General features: G+C 37.7%; 1 protein-coding gene across 1 annotated transcript in view; it reads left to right on the top strand.

Annotated features, from left to right (window-relative positions):
* The window catches only part of zdhhc9 (zDHHC palmitoyltransferase 9), a 49,194-nt gene extending 31,114 nt beyond the window's left edge, over positions 1 to 18,080 (top strand). The window contains exons 6-9 of the mRNA XM_088344509.1: positions 366 to 468; positions 7,870 to 7,973; positions 10,123 to 10,237; positions 14,087 to 18,080. Of these exons, the coding sequence (XP_088200635.1) occupies positions 366 to 468; positions 7,870 to 7,973; positions 10,123 to 10,237; positions 14,087 to 14,269 (505 nt within the window). The 3' untranslated portion in view covers positions 14,270 to 18,080. The remainder of the gene's footprint in view (positions 1 to 365; positions 469 to 7,869; positions 7,974 to 10,122; positions 10,238 to 14,086) is intronic.

Here is an 18,080-nt window from a genome sequence, read left to right as displayed (position 1 = left end):
TCTTGAAATGCCATTTCATTTTCCATTATCAAACATTGTTGATTAGGCACTAGGGAGCGCCAAAAAGCCACATGCTTCTGGTCATCCAAACAGACATATTTCCTCTTCTTAGTGTAAATGGTGAATAAGAATTGGGGACAGTCTATGCTTCGGTTTGCCTTAATCTGTTTTTTTGAGTAATGAAGTTTTATTTTAATTAAAGTAGTCATTCAATAGCCTGTAGTCCTGCAGTCTTTTGTTCCTGCTGTTTTTCTGTAAGGCCCTTCCCGTTATCGTGGTACCTTGTCTCGCTTAACTGGTTTTGTTGACCAAAGTTTTTTATGGATCAAAAATATCTGTTACATTTTCTTTGACTCCCATCTCACTGTGCTGGAGGTACTAGTGTGTTTCTTCACGCTATGGTCTGTGGTGGGCCTGACTGGATTCCACACCTACCTGATCTCACTCAACCAGACCACCAATGAGGACGTAAGTCTCTTAAAGTCACGCCACTACTGTTCTGACCGAGCACTTTTGATTAAACATTTACAGTGGAACTATGCACTTTGCACCTTTGTTTGTTGTGCATAAAAATCGTGCTTTTGGTATGTTTTTCTAGCATGCCTGACATATTTCAAGATCCCTTAACCAGATATGAACTTAAACTTTAAACTTCAAATACAATACTGCACTCCTTTTTGTCATTCCCTCTCCGAATTTGGAGTGGAATTTTTACCCCAACCGTTCCAATTGAAAGGTCTCTCTGACAATGGTGGAAAGAATCCCATTCTCAAAGTTCAATTACATCATATTCAATGTATGGGCCACAGTATTTGACCCAAACTGAAATGTGATTACACAAAACAAAATGGTAAGTTAATGGCAATCTAATAATACGTTCCAATTCTATTTAGGTGGCTCTTAATGGCGCCTGATTTGCCAATTGCAATGCAGATAAATAACTAAATATATTACTTTTGTAGTTTTTAAACTGTCAAAGGGACGGGGACCAAGATGAGCTTCGGCTTTTTCCCGACAGCCTTTTTTTTCCTTCGGTTTTGTCACGTTGTTGATTCTGAATTCATCATAACCTTGTATTTGACCCACAGTGGGGAAAAAACAAAAATGGCCAAAAAAAGTAAATGATGATTTTGGTATTTGTAATCATATTCCAATTAATAATCGGGAAACTAAAGAGAAGCAATTATGTCCGATAAGGCAGATAGTAGCTGATTTGAATGTTTGTTGGTAAAAATGCATCATAGAATGCAATTAATTTCATTCTTAGGAATAATTTGTTATTTAAAAAAAAATAGGTACAGGTTAGTAGGTAATGTACTTTTGTATTTATGGATATTTTTTTTAATTTTAACTGACTAGATGAATGGATGGTCCAAACGAAGTTTCGTTGTTCTTTGACTATGAAATACATTTTCTAAACTCTGGCAAAGCTTTTTTTTTTTTTTTTTTTTTTTACTAAAACAATTATTTAAAGGAAATGTAAAATAAGAAATATATTTTGATGTAGTTTAATTTTGCATATATATATATAATTTTTTTTTTTAATTTGTAAGCAATGAGAATACAATTATGCAAGCATATTTTAACATTTGACAGTTTATTTTAAAGATTGCATTTATCATCATTATAATTATCTGCCAGCTACCTTTGAGCATGTTTAGGTATAATATCACGTATCGTACAGATGTTTTGTTGCTAATATCGCTGTTTCCCTTTTTTAATTTGTGATTATTTTTTTTTGTGCTGTGCCTAAATAAAAAGCCACAAAGACGAATAGAAATAGGTTGTTGTTGTTGTTATTGTTATTGTTGTTGTTTAGTAATATAGAAAAATGACAATCCAATTTAGCTATGGATTTCTTTGACAACCAAGCAAGATTTTTTCTAAAGACGTTACAAATTTACACCTCAAATTTTAAGCAATTAAGAGACAACTTTTTCATAGGGCGCAATATTTATGTGTGTGTGTTCTTTTTTTTCCTTTTTGTTTTTCTGTCTTTCTTTGCAATTTATTCAAGGAACAAATGCAGTGCGTGTGGCTTCAAATGCCTGGAAGGATAAACAGTGACGAGACATGAAAACAGTCGTTTGTAAAGCCCTCTGTGCTTGTTACCATGACAACTGCACAGCCTCACTCACAAGTGAACGACAAAGCTTGTTCATCCTCAATTCATATCCTAAAACAATGAAAGGAAAACTCGAACAGTATCTTAGCTGGCACCAATGTTGGGCACATTCCTGGGAAAAATTGTAATTTGTTACTCTTACTAGTTACCTACCAAACTAAGGACACCCAAAAAAAACACGTTACACTGAAAGTAACTATCTAGTTACAAATCACCATATATACTCTCATTGAGGCCAACCCTATAATACCCTTTAACCACATACAAAAAAAAGTGGAAGAAAACGTGTACACCAACCTGTGAAAGGCGTAAACCATTCATATTTTAGGGGGTACGTAATCTTGAAAAGCTTGCAAACAAACTCTTAGCTGAGACACTCCATATCCAATTTGTCTCTGCTGTTCAAACAACTCTAAGCATTGCTGAGTACTGCCCAAGACATTTTAATTTGTTCCAGGCATGGTATATTGCAAAAATAATTTTACAAACAAAAATGCCAACATTCGGCACTCTTCTAACATAGATTCTGTGCTCATGTTTTTCCCCAATAATTTAGTGGTCTTATACAAGCCAAGCCCCATACCCACACCCTGCTTACCATTCGCTACTGATGAGACACAAGCAAATATGTGCATATAAACTGACGCCTGATTTCAATATTTTATTTTAGAGTTATAGATAAGGCTTGGATGTGAGTATTTACAGTAGGGAGGAATTCTTGCGCTTTGTGTTTAACACTGTGCCACTGTAACCATATTGAATTGTCCTTTGTAAACACGTGAGCAAAAACTACACTTTGATGATGTGATCAGCAGTGTGTTGCTGGCGGACTAAGGGTTAAATAATACTTTCTGTGTAAAGGAGGAACAGTAACCAATTAGGAGACATTTAAATTCATTAACTGTTTTTAATAAGTAGTAGAGTAAAGCACCATGTTGTAGCGATGTTTGAATAAAAAAAAAATTATTAACAGTATTTGTTACTGGGAAAAGTACAGGGTTTGTACGGGGGCTTGAAATCCTTGCCTCAGAAAGTGTAACAATGGCTTCCAGCCCAGCTGTTTACCGCAAATAAATTCTCCCCAAAATTGATTCATTAATACCTGCAGGCGACGGGATGCCTGCCAAAATATCTACTGTGTCAGAGTGATGCAGTGGAGCAAAGTCTTGGTAGTTGTGATAGGTACAGGGTTTGGACAGGTCGTGAAATCCTTGAAGGTGCTTGCATTCTAATGTTGTGTTTTCAAGGATTGAAAACTCCTTGAATTTTGGGCGAAGTCCTTGTAACTGCTTGAATTTGTTGTCATGTTTCCCAACAAATCTGCTTAAAATTGATTCTGAAATTATACTTTGTCATTGCATTTATTCTTCCTTCGTGAGAAACTGCAGCTGGCATTTGTTTGTACAGCATTTTCCTATAAGGTGGCGTTGCCCCCTATTGGTCACACCCAAGAGAACAGGTCTATGCTACACCTAAACAGGGCACTTTGAAATGAGTATTAGTGCATGGAAAAAACATCACTTATGGACAATAATTATGGGTTATGCAAAAAATTAAGGTTGCATTTCCTGGTAGTAAAATGTAATGGGAAGAACTTCCTGCAACCAAAAATGTAAGTTACCTATTACCGTCATTTTACCCAACACCTAAACAAATATATTCTCAATTTATTCAAGATCTGAAAATCATGTCTTGAATGCACATGCAAAATTAAAAAATGACTTATGTAAATCGCAGATATAATTGCGGATCTGCAAAATACATGATTCATACCGGATTTTTTTATTTTAATAGTGCACTGATCAGCACTATTCAGTGCAGGGTTCTTAAATTAGAACCCATCATGTTTGGATTTTCTAATCTCAGATAATTTAAAAGTGGTGTCTGTCACTACAAAATAAAATACTTGGTGTCACCTTCTTCTGGCTGAAGCCACCATTGCAACCTCTGTCAAGCTGCTTGTGTTGCTCCTGCAAGTACCTTACTTTCTCAAATGTGCTCAAATTGACTCTTCTATTTTCATCTTTTGGGGGGTTGGGTTTGGCATTTCACCATTTTCATCCTAGAATAAAAGGAAACCTCAAACACACGCATGAAATCACTATCCGCTACCCCACCTCCTTTGATCCATCCGAATATACGCCTGGACCAGAACACTGATGATAAAAGTAAGATAAAAGCAGATAGGTGCGGTAAAAATAAAGGGTCTTTGAACTCAGTTGGAAATTATAAACAGATACCTAATAGATCAATTATTTAATTTTAAACTTTTTAAGGACACTTCAAACCTTTAATAAAGAAATAAAGTATGTTTTTACAAGCCCTTTTAATTTTTATCTGTCCTTCCCTGACTATTTAATCCGCGAAGAGACCATGAACGCCTTTACTGGAGAGATTGCCAGCGGAGCAGCTGAGTCATGTGGCAAATTGGCTGCAAACCACTTTGAAAGCTAAAAAGAGCACGAAAGTAGCAGGCCAGGCACGGTCCAGCCAAATAAACATTAGCGGGGAAAGCGTCTTTTCTTCTTGCTGACGTGCAACCGAGCTGACGGGACAACTAAACACACGCCCGTCTGGTGTAGGTCCTTTGGAAGACAGAAAATGTGGAGACGTATTGATTTAATCTAGAATGGGTGGGACAAAGGATCAATACAGCTAAGTGCGTTTTAGCTGTTGCTATACATTATTGATGGACTGCGGTGCAATATTCTGAAAAATTTGATTTTGTTTTAATGGCTCATTACATTATGGATTCTTGAGCTCGTTTTGTTCCAATAAAATAGAATAATCATAAAAATTCTCATCTGACCTGTTGAAGGCCATACCACCCTGAGAACGTCTGATCTCAGGAAGCTAAGCAGGGTGGAGACAGCCTGGGAATTCCAGGTCATTCTGCGCGCGTGACTGCAATGATTGTATGGAATGGCAGGTATTATTACCGTAAATTCCGGACTATAGAGCGCACCTGATTATAAGCCGCACCCACCACATTTTAAGAGGACAACCGACTTTGTACTTACACAAGCCGCACCTGTATATAAGCGGCATGCGCCCACATTAAAACATGTAACATAATCACAAAATTAACACAAACCCTACTTTGAGTCCCGCGATTTTAACTGAACATAAAGTACACAGTTCAAAAACCACAGCCGGCAAAATAACGGAAAATGATACTGGTAGTTAAGATTTAATGCAGACCTGCAGAGTCCGGGTCCCGTTAAAAGTAATCCAAGGAAAAAAAGTGTATATTTCCAAAGGTAAGGGTGGGAAAAATATATATCCACTATTGTCTGCCGTGTCCACAAACACTCACCTTTACCAATCCCCACTTCTCGTCATCCCCCGCGTCGGTTACGCCCCTTCTTTTTAATTGGTCAGTGCAAGACTTATCAGAATAAGTGTCCAAAATAAATACAAAGAAACTCATTACAAAAATATACAGTTGCAAATACATATTACACATGGTTACATATATTTACAAAGAAAGACGGTACACCGAGAGAGTTTTCAAAGCTTTAATAATAATATTATAACTTTCATCCCAAACCGTGCCTGTGAAGGGCAGCAAAACGCTACTAGCAACACACTCGCAGCACAGTGAACCGGTATGTTAATAAAAACACACCATACTTGCAGAAACCACGGTAAACCGTCCTCATCTTCTTCTTTATAACTGACGTCATCAAAGTTGTCTTCCTCAGTATGGGCAAGAGACATTGTCATATAGACGACGTCCCACGCTCCCTTATTCAAAAACATGCTAGCAACACGCTCGCAAGGTAAAGTTTGCGTGCAGTAGTTCTGTTTCCTTCTTTATCGGACTGCTCGATTGCATTTAGCCTGTAAGCTGCGTCATGTGCCTTGAACTCGAGCGCCGCTGGCGGCTGTTAGAAAAATTACACAGATCGGCCGCATCACTGAATAAGCCGCAGGGTTGAAAGTTTGGGGAAAAAGTAGAGGCTTATAGTCCGGAATTTACGGTAGATAAGAAATTCCTATTTTAGGCATTATTTTTCTTACGTTACCATACAGTATGTGTATAATATATATACATATTGATATTTTTATACTTGACCTTTTCCAAGTTAATATTTATTTAATTGTTTTACCATATTTTACGTTTTTCTCCCATCTCCCTAGCTAATTTGTTTTTCTATAGTTGTGCAACATTTTATTGTGGTTTTCTCAATTTTTATGTTTAAAATTCCTAAAGGCCAAAGGATGCATTGATACCTTTCTTTTCTGATTTGATGAATCAATTTTCTGTGTACGCTGGCCTGTTTTTGTTTCTCCACAAGTAAATGAGTAACTTAAATTTACACAGTAGTGTTGCCTCAGAAGGTGTAACAATGGTTTCCAGGCCAACTGTTTTCTGTAAATGAGTTCTCCCCAAATTAGATTCATTTAGCTGAACTTCAAAAAGTGTTAAATTTGACACAGTAAAAACAATTATGTCAAATCAAAGCTGAAACTAGTAGTTGATCATTTGCTTACAAAAGCCTTTTCACTTGTTTTATTTTGTGTGTAAGTCACTCTTCTTTAGGTAGGTAGTTCCTGCAATCTACATTCCAGATCAACTTATACTAATCAAATCAAGTTTATATTTATGTATGTACTGTAAGTATGTGTATTTGTACGGCGTTTTCAAACAGTATTGACGGTGTTTTACCTTTTCCACATTTTGTTATGTTACAGCATTATTCCCAAGTTGATTCAATTGGATTTCATTTTCCCAAATTCTCTACTCCACACCACATGATAACAATGTGAGAAAGTGTTTCTTTACATATATTTCCTTTTAGTTTATATATTTTTTAAAATGTCCACTGATCATACTTGAGATGTTTCTTCAGCTTAATTGGAGTAGACCCATGGTAAATCACCGTCACCGCAACTTACTGCGAAAATTGAAAATCTTGTTTTTAATGTGTGATGATTGCTTTCTATTTCTTCCATGTGCCTAAAGCATATACCACTGAAATGCAGTTGGGATAAAATACTTCACTACTCTCCTAATGATAAGTAGTAAAACCAAAAACTGGCATCTAATGAGAAATTGTACAATAACTCCGAAAATGAACATTATGTTTCTCAATTAATTATTGAGTCGGCTTCCTCATGTTTTTTTTGCAGTTGTAGAATTAAAACAGGAGCCATTAAATCCTCGACGAGGTCCGTTTTAGTGGGTCAAAGCCTGCCTCTGGGAAGAACATCTAAAAATAGAGCAGCTGTGCTTTTGAATAAGGTATAAGCTCGGGGGAAACTGTTTGGAAACGGGCCGCTGAGCCTCGCGACGTGTTTAAATTTTTGTCAGGGAATGTATTTGTTGAATTTCTATTTTTTCGCTCATAGTGAACTCCTTTTCATTTGTCAAGTCAAATTAAATTTATTATTATAGGCCTTAATCAAACAAAGTCTCAGTTTTTATTGTTACTTATCTTCGTTGCATAGTTTGATTGATTTTACTGTGAAAGTACTTTTTTTCCCCGGTATTTTCAGTCTAAATGTGTTATGCTGTTTGATGCGTTTTCATTCCAAAATCGGCTCAAGGGTCAATCCTATCTTACAAATTCTTACATCATTCCATTTTATTTCTCTGTAAACTATTATTACTTTAAAAGGAAGTTCACGAATATTGTTTATTTCTGCAATGTGAAGTATAATACTCTGTATGCTAACCACAATACAGTTTAAGAGAGACTAACGCAGTATAAATTATATTTGTTGCTTTTTTCTGACAGATCAAAGGATCCTGGTCAGGGAAGAACCGAGTGCAGAACCCCTACAGTCATAAAAACATCTTTAAAAACTGCTGTGAGGTCCTGTGTGGGCCTGCATATCCAAGGTAAAATACTTTTGGTGATTATTTATTCTTCTGGTAAAGTGGAAATATTGTCAGAACCCGAACAGACGGTGGACCCGGACGCGTAACGCTTTCACACAAGCTTTATTTTACGGGAACGGGGCAGTCATGCGCGGGAACACAAACGGCAGCGATTTGGTGGGCAGAAGAGATCGAAACCTAACAGGACAGACGGGATCGATACTGGATACACGAGCAAGATACCGGACAGTAAGATCAGATGGGATTAATACGGATACTGGAGCAAGATACCGGGCAGAACGAGACAGCCGGGATTAATACCGGATACCGGACAGGACGAGACAGACGGGATCGATACCGGATACTGGGTACTGGAGCAAGATACCGGACAGGATGAGACAGACGGGATAGATACCGGATACTGGAGCAAGATACCAGACAGGACAAGACAGGCGGGATCGATACCGGATACCTGAGATTGGAGTAGGATACCGGACAGGATGAGACTGACGGGATTAATACCGGATACTGGAGCAAGAAACTGGACAGGACGAGACAGGCGGGATCGATGCCGTATACTGGAGACTGTTGCAAGATACCGGACAGGATCAGACCGACGGGATTAATACCGTATACTGGAGCAAGAAACTGGGCAGGACGAGACAGGCGGGATCGATACTGGAGACTGGAGCAAGATACCGGACAGTACGAGACAGGCGGGATCGATACCGGATACCGGAGACTGCAGCAAGATACCGGACAGGACGAGACGGGCGGGATTGATACTGGACAGAGTCAAAATACAAGTCTTGCAAGTGCAGAGGTTCGTTGATGGACTGACAAGGATTGAATGAGAGCACTGAGTTTAAATAGGAGTGTAGCCAATCAGGCAACGAGCAGCAGCTGGCCCCAAGTGAGGGCAATGGGCAATCGTGATAAATATACCTGGCTGTATTGAAGTGACTCATGAGTTGACATGTCCTACAACTTAATATTTGAAACTTTTTGTCCACATGCCTCCTTCCCGTTTAAAAAGGAGAAAAAAGTACATAAAATGAAATAAACTTCCCTAAGTCATTTTTTTCCTACCACAACATTATTACAAGAATTAAGTTAAGTCATGTTTATTGGTATAGCCCTTTCACAAGAAGTCTAAAAGGGCTGAACAGACCACTGACTATTAGAGACTACAGACTATTACTACACCATACCCTGAAATTTTGATTCCTTTTCACTTTGCTTTTCCACAACGTTTTGGGGGAATCTATAAATCTCTAAGATCTGAATGACCAACGTACTTAAAAATTGAAGCAACATGAGTATTCCTGGTTGTTAAGTTCAAAACATAAAAAAGAAAAAGCAGACGAGATATTTATGCAATTAGGAAAGAAAAAAATTATGTTATTTAGAAACAAAGTTATAATACAAGTAGTATTTAACCATTTTTAGAATAAATTCTCTCATTTCACTATATTCTCAACTCGTTTTCCTTTAGCAATAAATCATCAGACTTGAAATAGGCAACAATTCCAACTATAGCAAATGGCAGACAGTTAAAGTATTTTCTAATTTTGTTCAATAGTAATTTAAAAAAATGGAATATAATTTCAACAAATGGGGTTTTCAAAGTAAGACTTCACTCTTCTTCTGTCGTCCCTTTTATAAATCTTGCCTTGGTCCCCCTCATTATACAGTCATTTATTAGTGTTTACATAAATAGTGTTTAACAAGAAAATATGCAACACTTCTAATATTAGTATAGCATTGACTTTTGTTGTATGATTACTTTTTCATTCATTATACTCTTTTAATCCATTAGAGAGAAGGAAGAGTTGCACTCTGCCGTATTTTATTGCGTAAAGTAGTTTTAAATAAACAATGCATGAGGAGTACTCAGATTTCAAGTCTCCCCTTGCAGATCAAAGCAAATGACTCATATCTCACTTTTTTTCAATATCACGGATCCCTTAACCGCCAGGGTTTAGGGGCACCACTTCCTGTGGTGCTTCTTGGGCAAGTACAGCCTGACGGGACCCCATCGCTCTTCAAACCCTTTTTGGTTGTGGTTTGCTCCCCCACATAACTGACAAACAATTCTGACCAGGGGTTAGGAAAGTCTTGTGTCGACAGTAGATGGCTTTCTTGTACTGATTTTTGCATGTTTCTACAGCGTCTTGGACAGGAGAGGCCTGATGCACGAAGAATCGCCCATCGCTGCATCGTCTGCTGCGCCATCTTCCTCCTTATCTTTGTCCAACAGCAGCAAGCCAGCTGCACCAACCACTGTGAGCACAAAGCACTCATGTTTACCCTCCCCCATTTACACATCCACACTCGTTAAGTGCCTCAAATGGGAATGCAACTTGAAACAGAATCTTAAGCAGAGGCCAGGAACCTACGGCTATTTTCGTGAGTACATCTGGCTCGGAGATAAAATTTGACTTAAGCAAACTTCTCTATTACATGCAAAGCCAATGCATCTCTATATCATTTCTAATAGCTCAGTGAAGTGTATGAATACAGCGTTTCAACTAGTTTACAGTCAAGGTGTCACACCAACAGATCCCGTTTTGACCGAACGTCACTGAAGAATCGTTTATATGGAAGCTCATTAAACAATATATGTTGACTGTTACAATACTTTATGATGAAAACCCACAGAACAAACTGTAAACATCCAAAACCGCCAGCAAAGCCCCCAGAAAATTTTGATACAGCACACGCACCCCCTTCTCTCAGCCCAGCGCCCTCTGCGCCCAAGGCAAATGTGTTTGTATTCTTCCTTTTGCAGTATTTTATCATTTTTACATGAGAACTTTAATTACACCTTATTTTGAAACCGTTATTTACGTCAAAATGACCCTCAACATTAAGCAACTACTGGAGCAAGACACATTTTAAGTGGTATATTTGTATCGATATGGGACAAAGGCTCTGGCATTATTATTTTATAAATGTTATCAAATCATTAAATGTCAAATAGTGAAATAAAATGCGCTGAAGGATTATCTTTTGCCTGGAGAGCTGGTTTCACGGTTTTGTTAATTTTTTTTCTTAAAATATATGGTGTGGCTCTTTCAAAAAAATCGAAATAGTAGAATAGCAGGAACATATAGTGGCGGGGCGGAACAAAAACAACTAAATGTGCGCTGTTAGCACTTTCCTGATAGCTTTGGCACGACCTGCTAAAGTAATCAATTTCAGAGCTTTAGGATTTGCAGCCATTTTGTAACCTGTAAATTTGGTTATATAATGTGTATCTCGCTGTATTGGGTTTAACTCGCTAACATCTAAGTTGACGTAAAAGGTGCATAGAAGTCAAGTCATGGTTATCTCTCCTTATTCCTCTATTTTTTTCTGTTTCTATTTCTTTCTCTTTATTTTCTCCTTGTTTTTCACCTTTTCCCTCTTTCTCTCTAATCTTTTCTCTCTTTCTTTCTCTTTTCCCTCTTTTTTTCTGCCATTCTCAGTTTTGCTTCTCTTTTGCTCTTTCACGCTTTCCTTCTCTCCTTTTATTCAAACCCCCGTTTTTAATAGTGTCACCTATTCCAATGGATTTTACAATACAGTAATCCCTTGTTTATAGCGGGGGTTAGGTTCCAAAACGAAACCGTGAAAGGCGAAATCTGTGAAAAGAAACCTTTATTTTATCTTACTATTATTATACAATGAAATCCATTAATACCAAAACAGACAAAAAAACAAATCTGTTAGGTAGCGAAACACCACCTTAGAGAACCTTTTAGCAGTTTTATTTAAAAACATGCGACTGGCAATGTTAAGTGGGGCTTTTTTCTTGTAGCCTGAATGCTTAAACATTTTGTTACCCCGTAATGGCAGGGTAATATTAACCCCAACCGAAAGTGCCAATCAGAGATTATGTACCACCAATATTATTAACAATAAAAAAAACAGAAGGAATCTGAAACAATCCAATCATTCTACTATGGAATGGTATTGTGCGTTTATTGAGGTGGATATGAAAGTGTATTTTTTGTTTTATAATTGGAAATTGACAGCCCTACATTTTGTGTAACAGATAAAATAATCGAATAATGGTGATAAATGGTGAGTTAACATAATTTTTAAGAGGAGCACGGTATAATATTTATTACCATCTAGTGGTGATATTAAACAAGGCAATGATTTTTAAATGTGTATTGAGATTCTGAAAAAGACCTGCTAGTGGGAGAAGCTAGCTCTAACTAGGTAAGCAAAGAGAAACCATTGACATGCACCAGAATTAAGTTGCACCCAAATGACCATCATTGGCAACATGGTCGACAGTCATTTAAGTTCTTGTCCTCGGCCTCATTTAAAGCGTGGCGCGATTTATAAAATGAGAGATGACTATAATAACACGGTTATGCACAATGATGTTTTAATATTCTTTTGCATATTCATTTTATCAACAACTTCATTGCCACTTTTGGCCATTGGAAAAAAAAATCGTCATTCCCGCGCGTTTGTGTTGTCCTTCTCTGGAGGAAATTTGTCTTTCTCCTCTGTGAATCCCTCATCTGCTTCCGTGTTGGTAAAAATGCTGACACTCAGAGTAGTTCTGTTCAGGTATTTTTATTACAATTAAAGTAACAACAAATAAAACAACTTAAACCTTGGATGCATGACCTACCAATACATACACTTCCATGAGTGGGGTTGAAAATTAGTGGGAGGGAAAAGAAAAATACTGATGGCATCACGTTCTAAACATGTTTTTTGAGGGATACCTGGAATATGACAATATTACAACTTTTTTTTATTTTGAAGATTTTGAAAATCAACCCCTTGAGTCATTTTTGACCCCACTTATGCATCCAAGGGTTAGTACTATAGAGTGCTTCGAGGTCCTAAGATTTACCCACAATGCATTGCTGGCGGCCGTTTTGGAAGTCCACAAAGCTTTTCACGTCATTGTTATTGTTTAGCGAACCAGTTAGATTCTACATTGTAATGCCGAATACGTGCGTTATTGTTGGCTGTTGTAGCCGAGGGGAAAAGGGTGGGAAGGGCTTCTTTAGACTTCCCAAGTGTGTTTACAATCAGGGGATTGAAGCTCAGGAGAAAAGTGAACGGCGAAGACGAATGTGGCTGGCAGCTATCAACCGGTCGAATTTGCCAAAGCTTGACTGTGTTCGTGTTTGTTCTGACCACTTTCTGACAGGTAAATTGAATTATTTATGATGTAGAAATACATTTTAAAAAGGTTATGGGACATGTGTACTTCATGTACATCTGTCGACACCATTCAAGTATGGCTAGGTTAAATACTGTGTGCACAGACACATCCCGAACCCAACCAGACACAAATCTGTCGTAGGCTTCCATACTTTTGTAATTTTGAAAATCCTTCAGTTCACAAAAGGGACTTGGGCGGAAAATAAGATAGCTAACAAGTTCGATGTAAGTCACACACGGCAACAAATCGGGATCAGACTTCCAGTCCTTGTTTTTAATTTTGTAGGGATCCAATTTTCCAATAAAATGCAACTTCGCAGCGTACCGCTCGCGTGCTTGCTTGTCTAAACTCTCCACGTAGTTTTCCATAGTGTTGATGGACAAAATCCGTACACAAACGAAGCTAGTTGAGTAAATAAATAGACAAACTGAGTAAATATTTGCTCCTCTCGCTATCACCGCTTGTAATCGACAGACTTCCAAGATGGCGGCACGAAGCCGTGTTACTATTTTTAGCACAAAGCGCGGAGCCCTCTATTGTTATGCTTTAAACATAAGTAAACTGCACCCTCTTCTTGGGAGTTTATTTTTTTGGTTGCTGTTTGCTCACATGTGGGTGAGTGGCTTGCAACCTGCAAACTTTGTCTCGCCTTTATTGGCTAGTGCTGGTAAAACTTACCTCTGATTGGCCGGCGCTGTTGAAACCCGAACTGTGGCATTTGTGCTTGGCCAACCGCTCTATCACTCCAATAACAAAGGGGAAGTATGCATCCTTGAAAACAACACTGTGCTTTGCGATCACACCATTGCACTACATCACATCACAATATCAATTCGATTTGGGTTAATCGTGCAGCCTAAGTAGACGTCAAAGATTAATGCGACCTAAGCTTGTCGTAAATGACTTGATAGTGGGCTTTTTAAAGAGAGATTACATAAAGCCTTTTTTTCTGCAGAAAACGACTGCTCCACTCATCCCAAATGAGCACACGCCCGATGACGCCAAGCTGAGCCTCGGCGCCCCGGCAGTCCAGAATCGCTCCCCGGAGGATGCTCTTCCACCAACTTCCTTCCTTCCCCCTTTGGCGTCGCCTGAAACCGACGCAGAGGCCTCACTCGCCAAAGACAAAAAACACTAGTATCAGGAACTCTCACAGGAGCGCCTGTGGCTCCATTCTTCTCCGTCCCACTTCTGCGAGTGACGCATCCCTCTCGGGAGGAGGAGTGATTTCATGGACCGTCACCATCTTCCTGTCTCACACCAAGGAGAAAAAGGCGTGTGCATGAAAAAGGGATGACTTTTCTTCTAAACCTTATAGGACTTTAAACATGAGTGGCCAATATACTCTGAGCAAGCGTCCGGCAAACGTTAAGAAAGGCTGTTTGAAAAGTAAATGATACTTGCTCTCACATATAACAGCATACGCTCACACATGCCCAACTATATTCTCATATAGACGCAGTTATACCATGCACATACACTACTATACTTTCTTACACCTACCACTATACTCTGATTTATTCTACAATACTCTTTTACTCTCTACTATACTTTTTCGGACAAACAACTATATTCTCATGCACACACTACTATACTCTCACACATATGACTATACTCTTATACATACATTACTATACGGTCTCACATATACTACTATACTGGGAGCAACTGCAGTTTGACGTTGAACTGTACAGGATATAAAGAAGGATGAGTGTGAATTGTTAACAAAAGTACCCAAAGTAAAACCACTCTGAGAGGTGAGGTGATTATTACAGTCGTCATAGAAAAACCCTATAGTAAAAGCAATTTTAACGGTGTGTGAGAAAAGAATAGTAGTGTGTGTGTGACAGTAGCGTGCGAAAGCATAGTATCGTCTGTATTAGAGTATGTATAGTATAGTAGTGTGTGTATGAGAGTATAATACTATGTGTGTGGGAGTATAATAGTGTTGTGTGTGAGAGTACAGTTGTATGTGAGAGAAAGGGTAAAGTAGTGTTAGTGCACGGATATGACTGAATAATAGTATAGTTGTGTTTGTGAGAGAATATAATCTTAAATGTGAGGTCAAGTATGCTTAACTTCTCGTACGGCCTTTCATAAAAAGACATGATTGCTTCCCTCCTCGTGTCCATTGTCACCTTTTCTGCTCACATGACTTTGCTCTATGCAAATCGTGACGGGCGGCCGAGCAGTGTTTGTGTGTAGCTGACGTATCCTTAAGGCGAGTTCAACATTTTGTTCAACTGCTGCATTCACTACTGTTACTATAGCAATTGAAATACCTGTCTTAACTTTCTTCCTCCTTTTTTTGTAAATGTTTAGTATTCCGTGACAAGTCGCTCTATGCACACGGATGATCTTCTCTCGGATGTTTGTGCGTTCTTCGACACCGGTAGCAATTGTGCCTTAAAACGGACGCAACAGACCGACAAAGTCACACCAATGTTCTATGTGCTACTCTACTTGTCATATATAAGGGATGTGTTGGTGCCTTGAGACAAGAGCGACCTGCTAATCAAGTTTTTTGAGTTACACACCATTAGATAGATGTTCCTTTAAATGTGCTGCAGACCGTTTTGAGAAATAAGTGCTGTGCAGTTGAAAATGGCTTAAGAGTAACCTGCCGCCCGAGTTTTAAGTTACCAGACGTCATTTGGTTGTTTTTTCTTTATTAGTCTTTCCGACAGTTTTAAAATTTGAGTGATTTTGCAAAATTGCTTAATACTAACATATAATGAATATGACCGTTGGTTTATGGCCTCCATATTAGACACCAACAATTAAACACAAAAGGTGCAGCAACAAAATGTGTGTAGACTAATAATTTAAACAAATTGCTTTCATGTAATTCTATTGTCTATTAAAAGTGATTAATTAAAAATTTTGCTTAGTCATTTAATGTCAAAATAGAAGTAGAAGGGTCATTGCAAAAAAAGTCCTACATTATTATTTAGCTAATTTTAAGCAATTTCCTTACCTTAACCATACATTTGTACTTTGCTTGTAAAGTGGAAAAATAATCAAATGGGAAAAAAATAATTGTTCAAGTAAAAGAAATAAAATGATTATCAGTATTTTCAGTAAAAATGAGACAATTTTTTCCCTGCTGTAACAGTTTTGGTTCTTTTTTCTTACTTTGCAAGGAAATAAAGTCATAAACACAGTATACGCAATTTTACACAAGGAGCAACATAATGGAATTAAGTGCCGCGTTGCTGTCCAAATAAGTCTTGATGTGTGTTTTAATTGTGTAACTTTTGTCGTAATAAAGTACATTCTCATAGACTACATTTTATCAGATAAATTGCCGTTTTCATTCTTTTGAAAAGGTTAAATATATTCATAAGTTCATGAACATCATCAATAATTAAACTCTTATCTCAGGGCACCACCATGTTAAATTATTGGGTGAAATTTTTGGGTGAAAATAAATTTCTTACGTCCTCACTTCAAAAATATAAGTGAGTGAAAATGTGAACGGACTAACATCACACAAATTATTTTCTTGGTTAAGAAAAACAAAATATACTGTAGGTTGACCCTGAAATTCCACCCAAATTTAAACGTCCCACAATACGAGTAGATCGATGTAAGGTTTAATATTTTTTGTATTTTATTTATTGGGAAGAGTCTCATGAAGATACAGAAATAATCCATCTTTAGTAGACGAAACAGGATGAAAGTTGTGTCAAATTCTTGTTCAGCGAACATTTAGCTGCATATGATAAACTGTTAATTTCAACTAGAGGTAAGATCGGGCCCAAAATAAAAATCTAGCCCGCGGGTATTAAAGCCCGACCCAGCCCGAGCCAGACCAATTAACTTGATTTGATAGACCGAGCCTGAAGCAAACCTCAAATTGTACATTTTATTTGTGAGGACCTTGGAGGACTAAGTGATTTGGGCTGACTACTGCTCCTAACGCAGCACACCTGCCTCTCTGGGTCTGACGCCACCGCCATTCTCCTCAGAGTAAAAGAAACAAAGAACAATGACTGGTCGATAATTAAGAATAAATAAATTAATAAATTCAGGTCGGGTTTGGGCTCAAGATCTAACTTCTTAACCTACAGTAAGTGAGTAAGAAGCAAAAAAAAACATTGTTGACTTGTACATATATTCAAAATTGTGAATGTTGTGAATGGTAAAAAGCAGTGTTACTGAGCGCCACCAAAACTCATATATTCCACTGGAGCCAAACCTTTTCCTCTGCCGTCCTCTGAGAAAAAATAAAGAGGCAGCTCATAACTTTTTTTTTAATCATTGTAGTGGAAGTCAACACAAATCGGTCAGGAAATCAAAACTGATGTTGGCGAGAGACGAAGCCTCTAAATTTGAAATCCAGCTAAGCTTTGATGTTGAAAAGCGATGTTGTGTGTAGTTTGGTATGCAAGCAAGACGAGTGTGATGTAACTAGACGTGCGTAAAAATGACTGGTAGGGGTTGGCTGCCGGCATATGTGGTCAAAAACTTAGCATTTCTTATGTATTATTCACGCCGTTTGATATTTTTCTTTTGCCAAAATGGAGCAAAAATTGCAAGTTCAGGAGTTTTGGTTATTTGGCAGCTGTTTTTATGTGTGTGACATGATCATGTGTAATGGTAAAGTGACGAGGACAGATAAAGGAGCATTTTTTTTCCATAGATCCGAAATGTTTCTTTTCATTATATGATGTAAAAAACGAAGATGTGTTGAGAAACGCTGAATGTATGCAAATTAGGTTTAGAACTGATTATTTCCTTAAATGTATGTGGGATTTTTTTTTTTTTTCATTAAATTTGCCACCATCAGATCTGAATGCTCTGATTATATACATATATATAAGACATGTATACACAACTCTTTTTGTTCACTTGGTTTAGTGTTGACACTGTGATTTTCTGTATTGCAGTTATTTTCCTTTTTACATGACCAATATGTCTGGTAAATAAAGCATATTGTATTAATA

This window comes from Urocampus carinirostris, chromosome 9 (assembly GCF_059441175.1).
Source record: "Urocampus carinirostris isolate Australia breed hairy pipefish chromosome 9, RoL_Ucar_1.0, whole genome shotgun sequence".
NCBI lineage: Eukaryota > Metazoa > Chordata > Actinopteri > Syngnathiformes > Syngnathidae > Urocampus > Urocampus carinirostris.
Note: the sequence above shows the minus strand (reverse complement) of the source record. Positions and strands in the feature narration are given on the sequence as shown.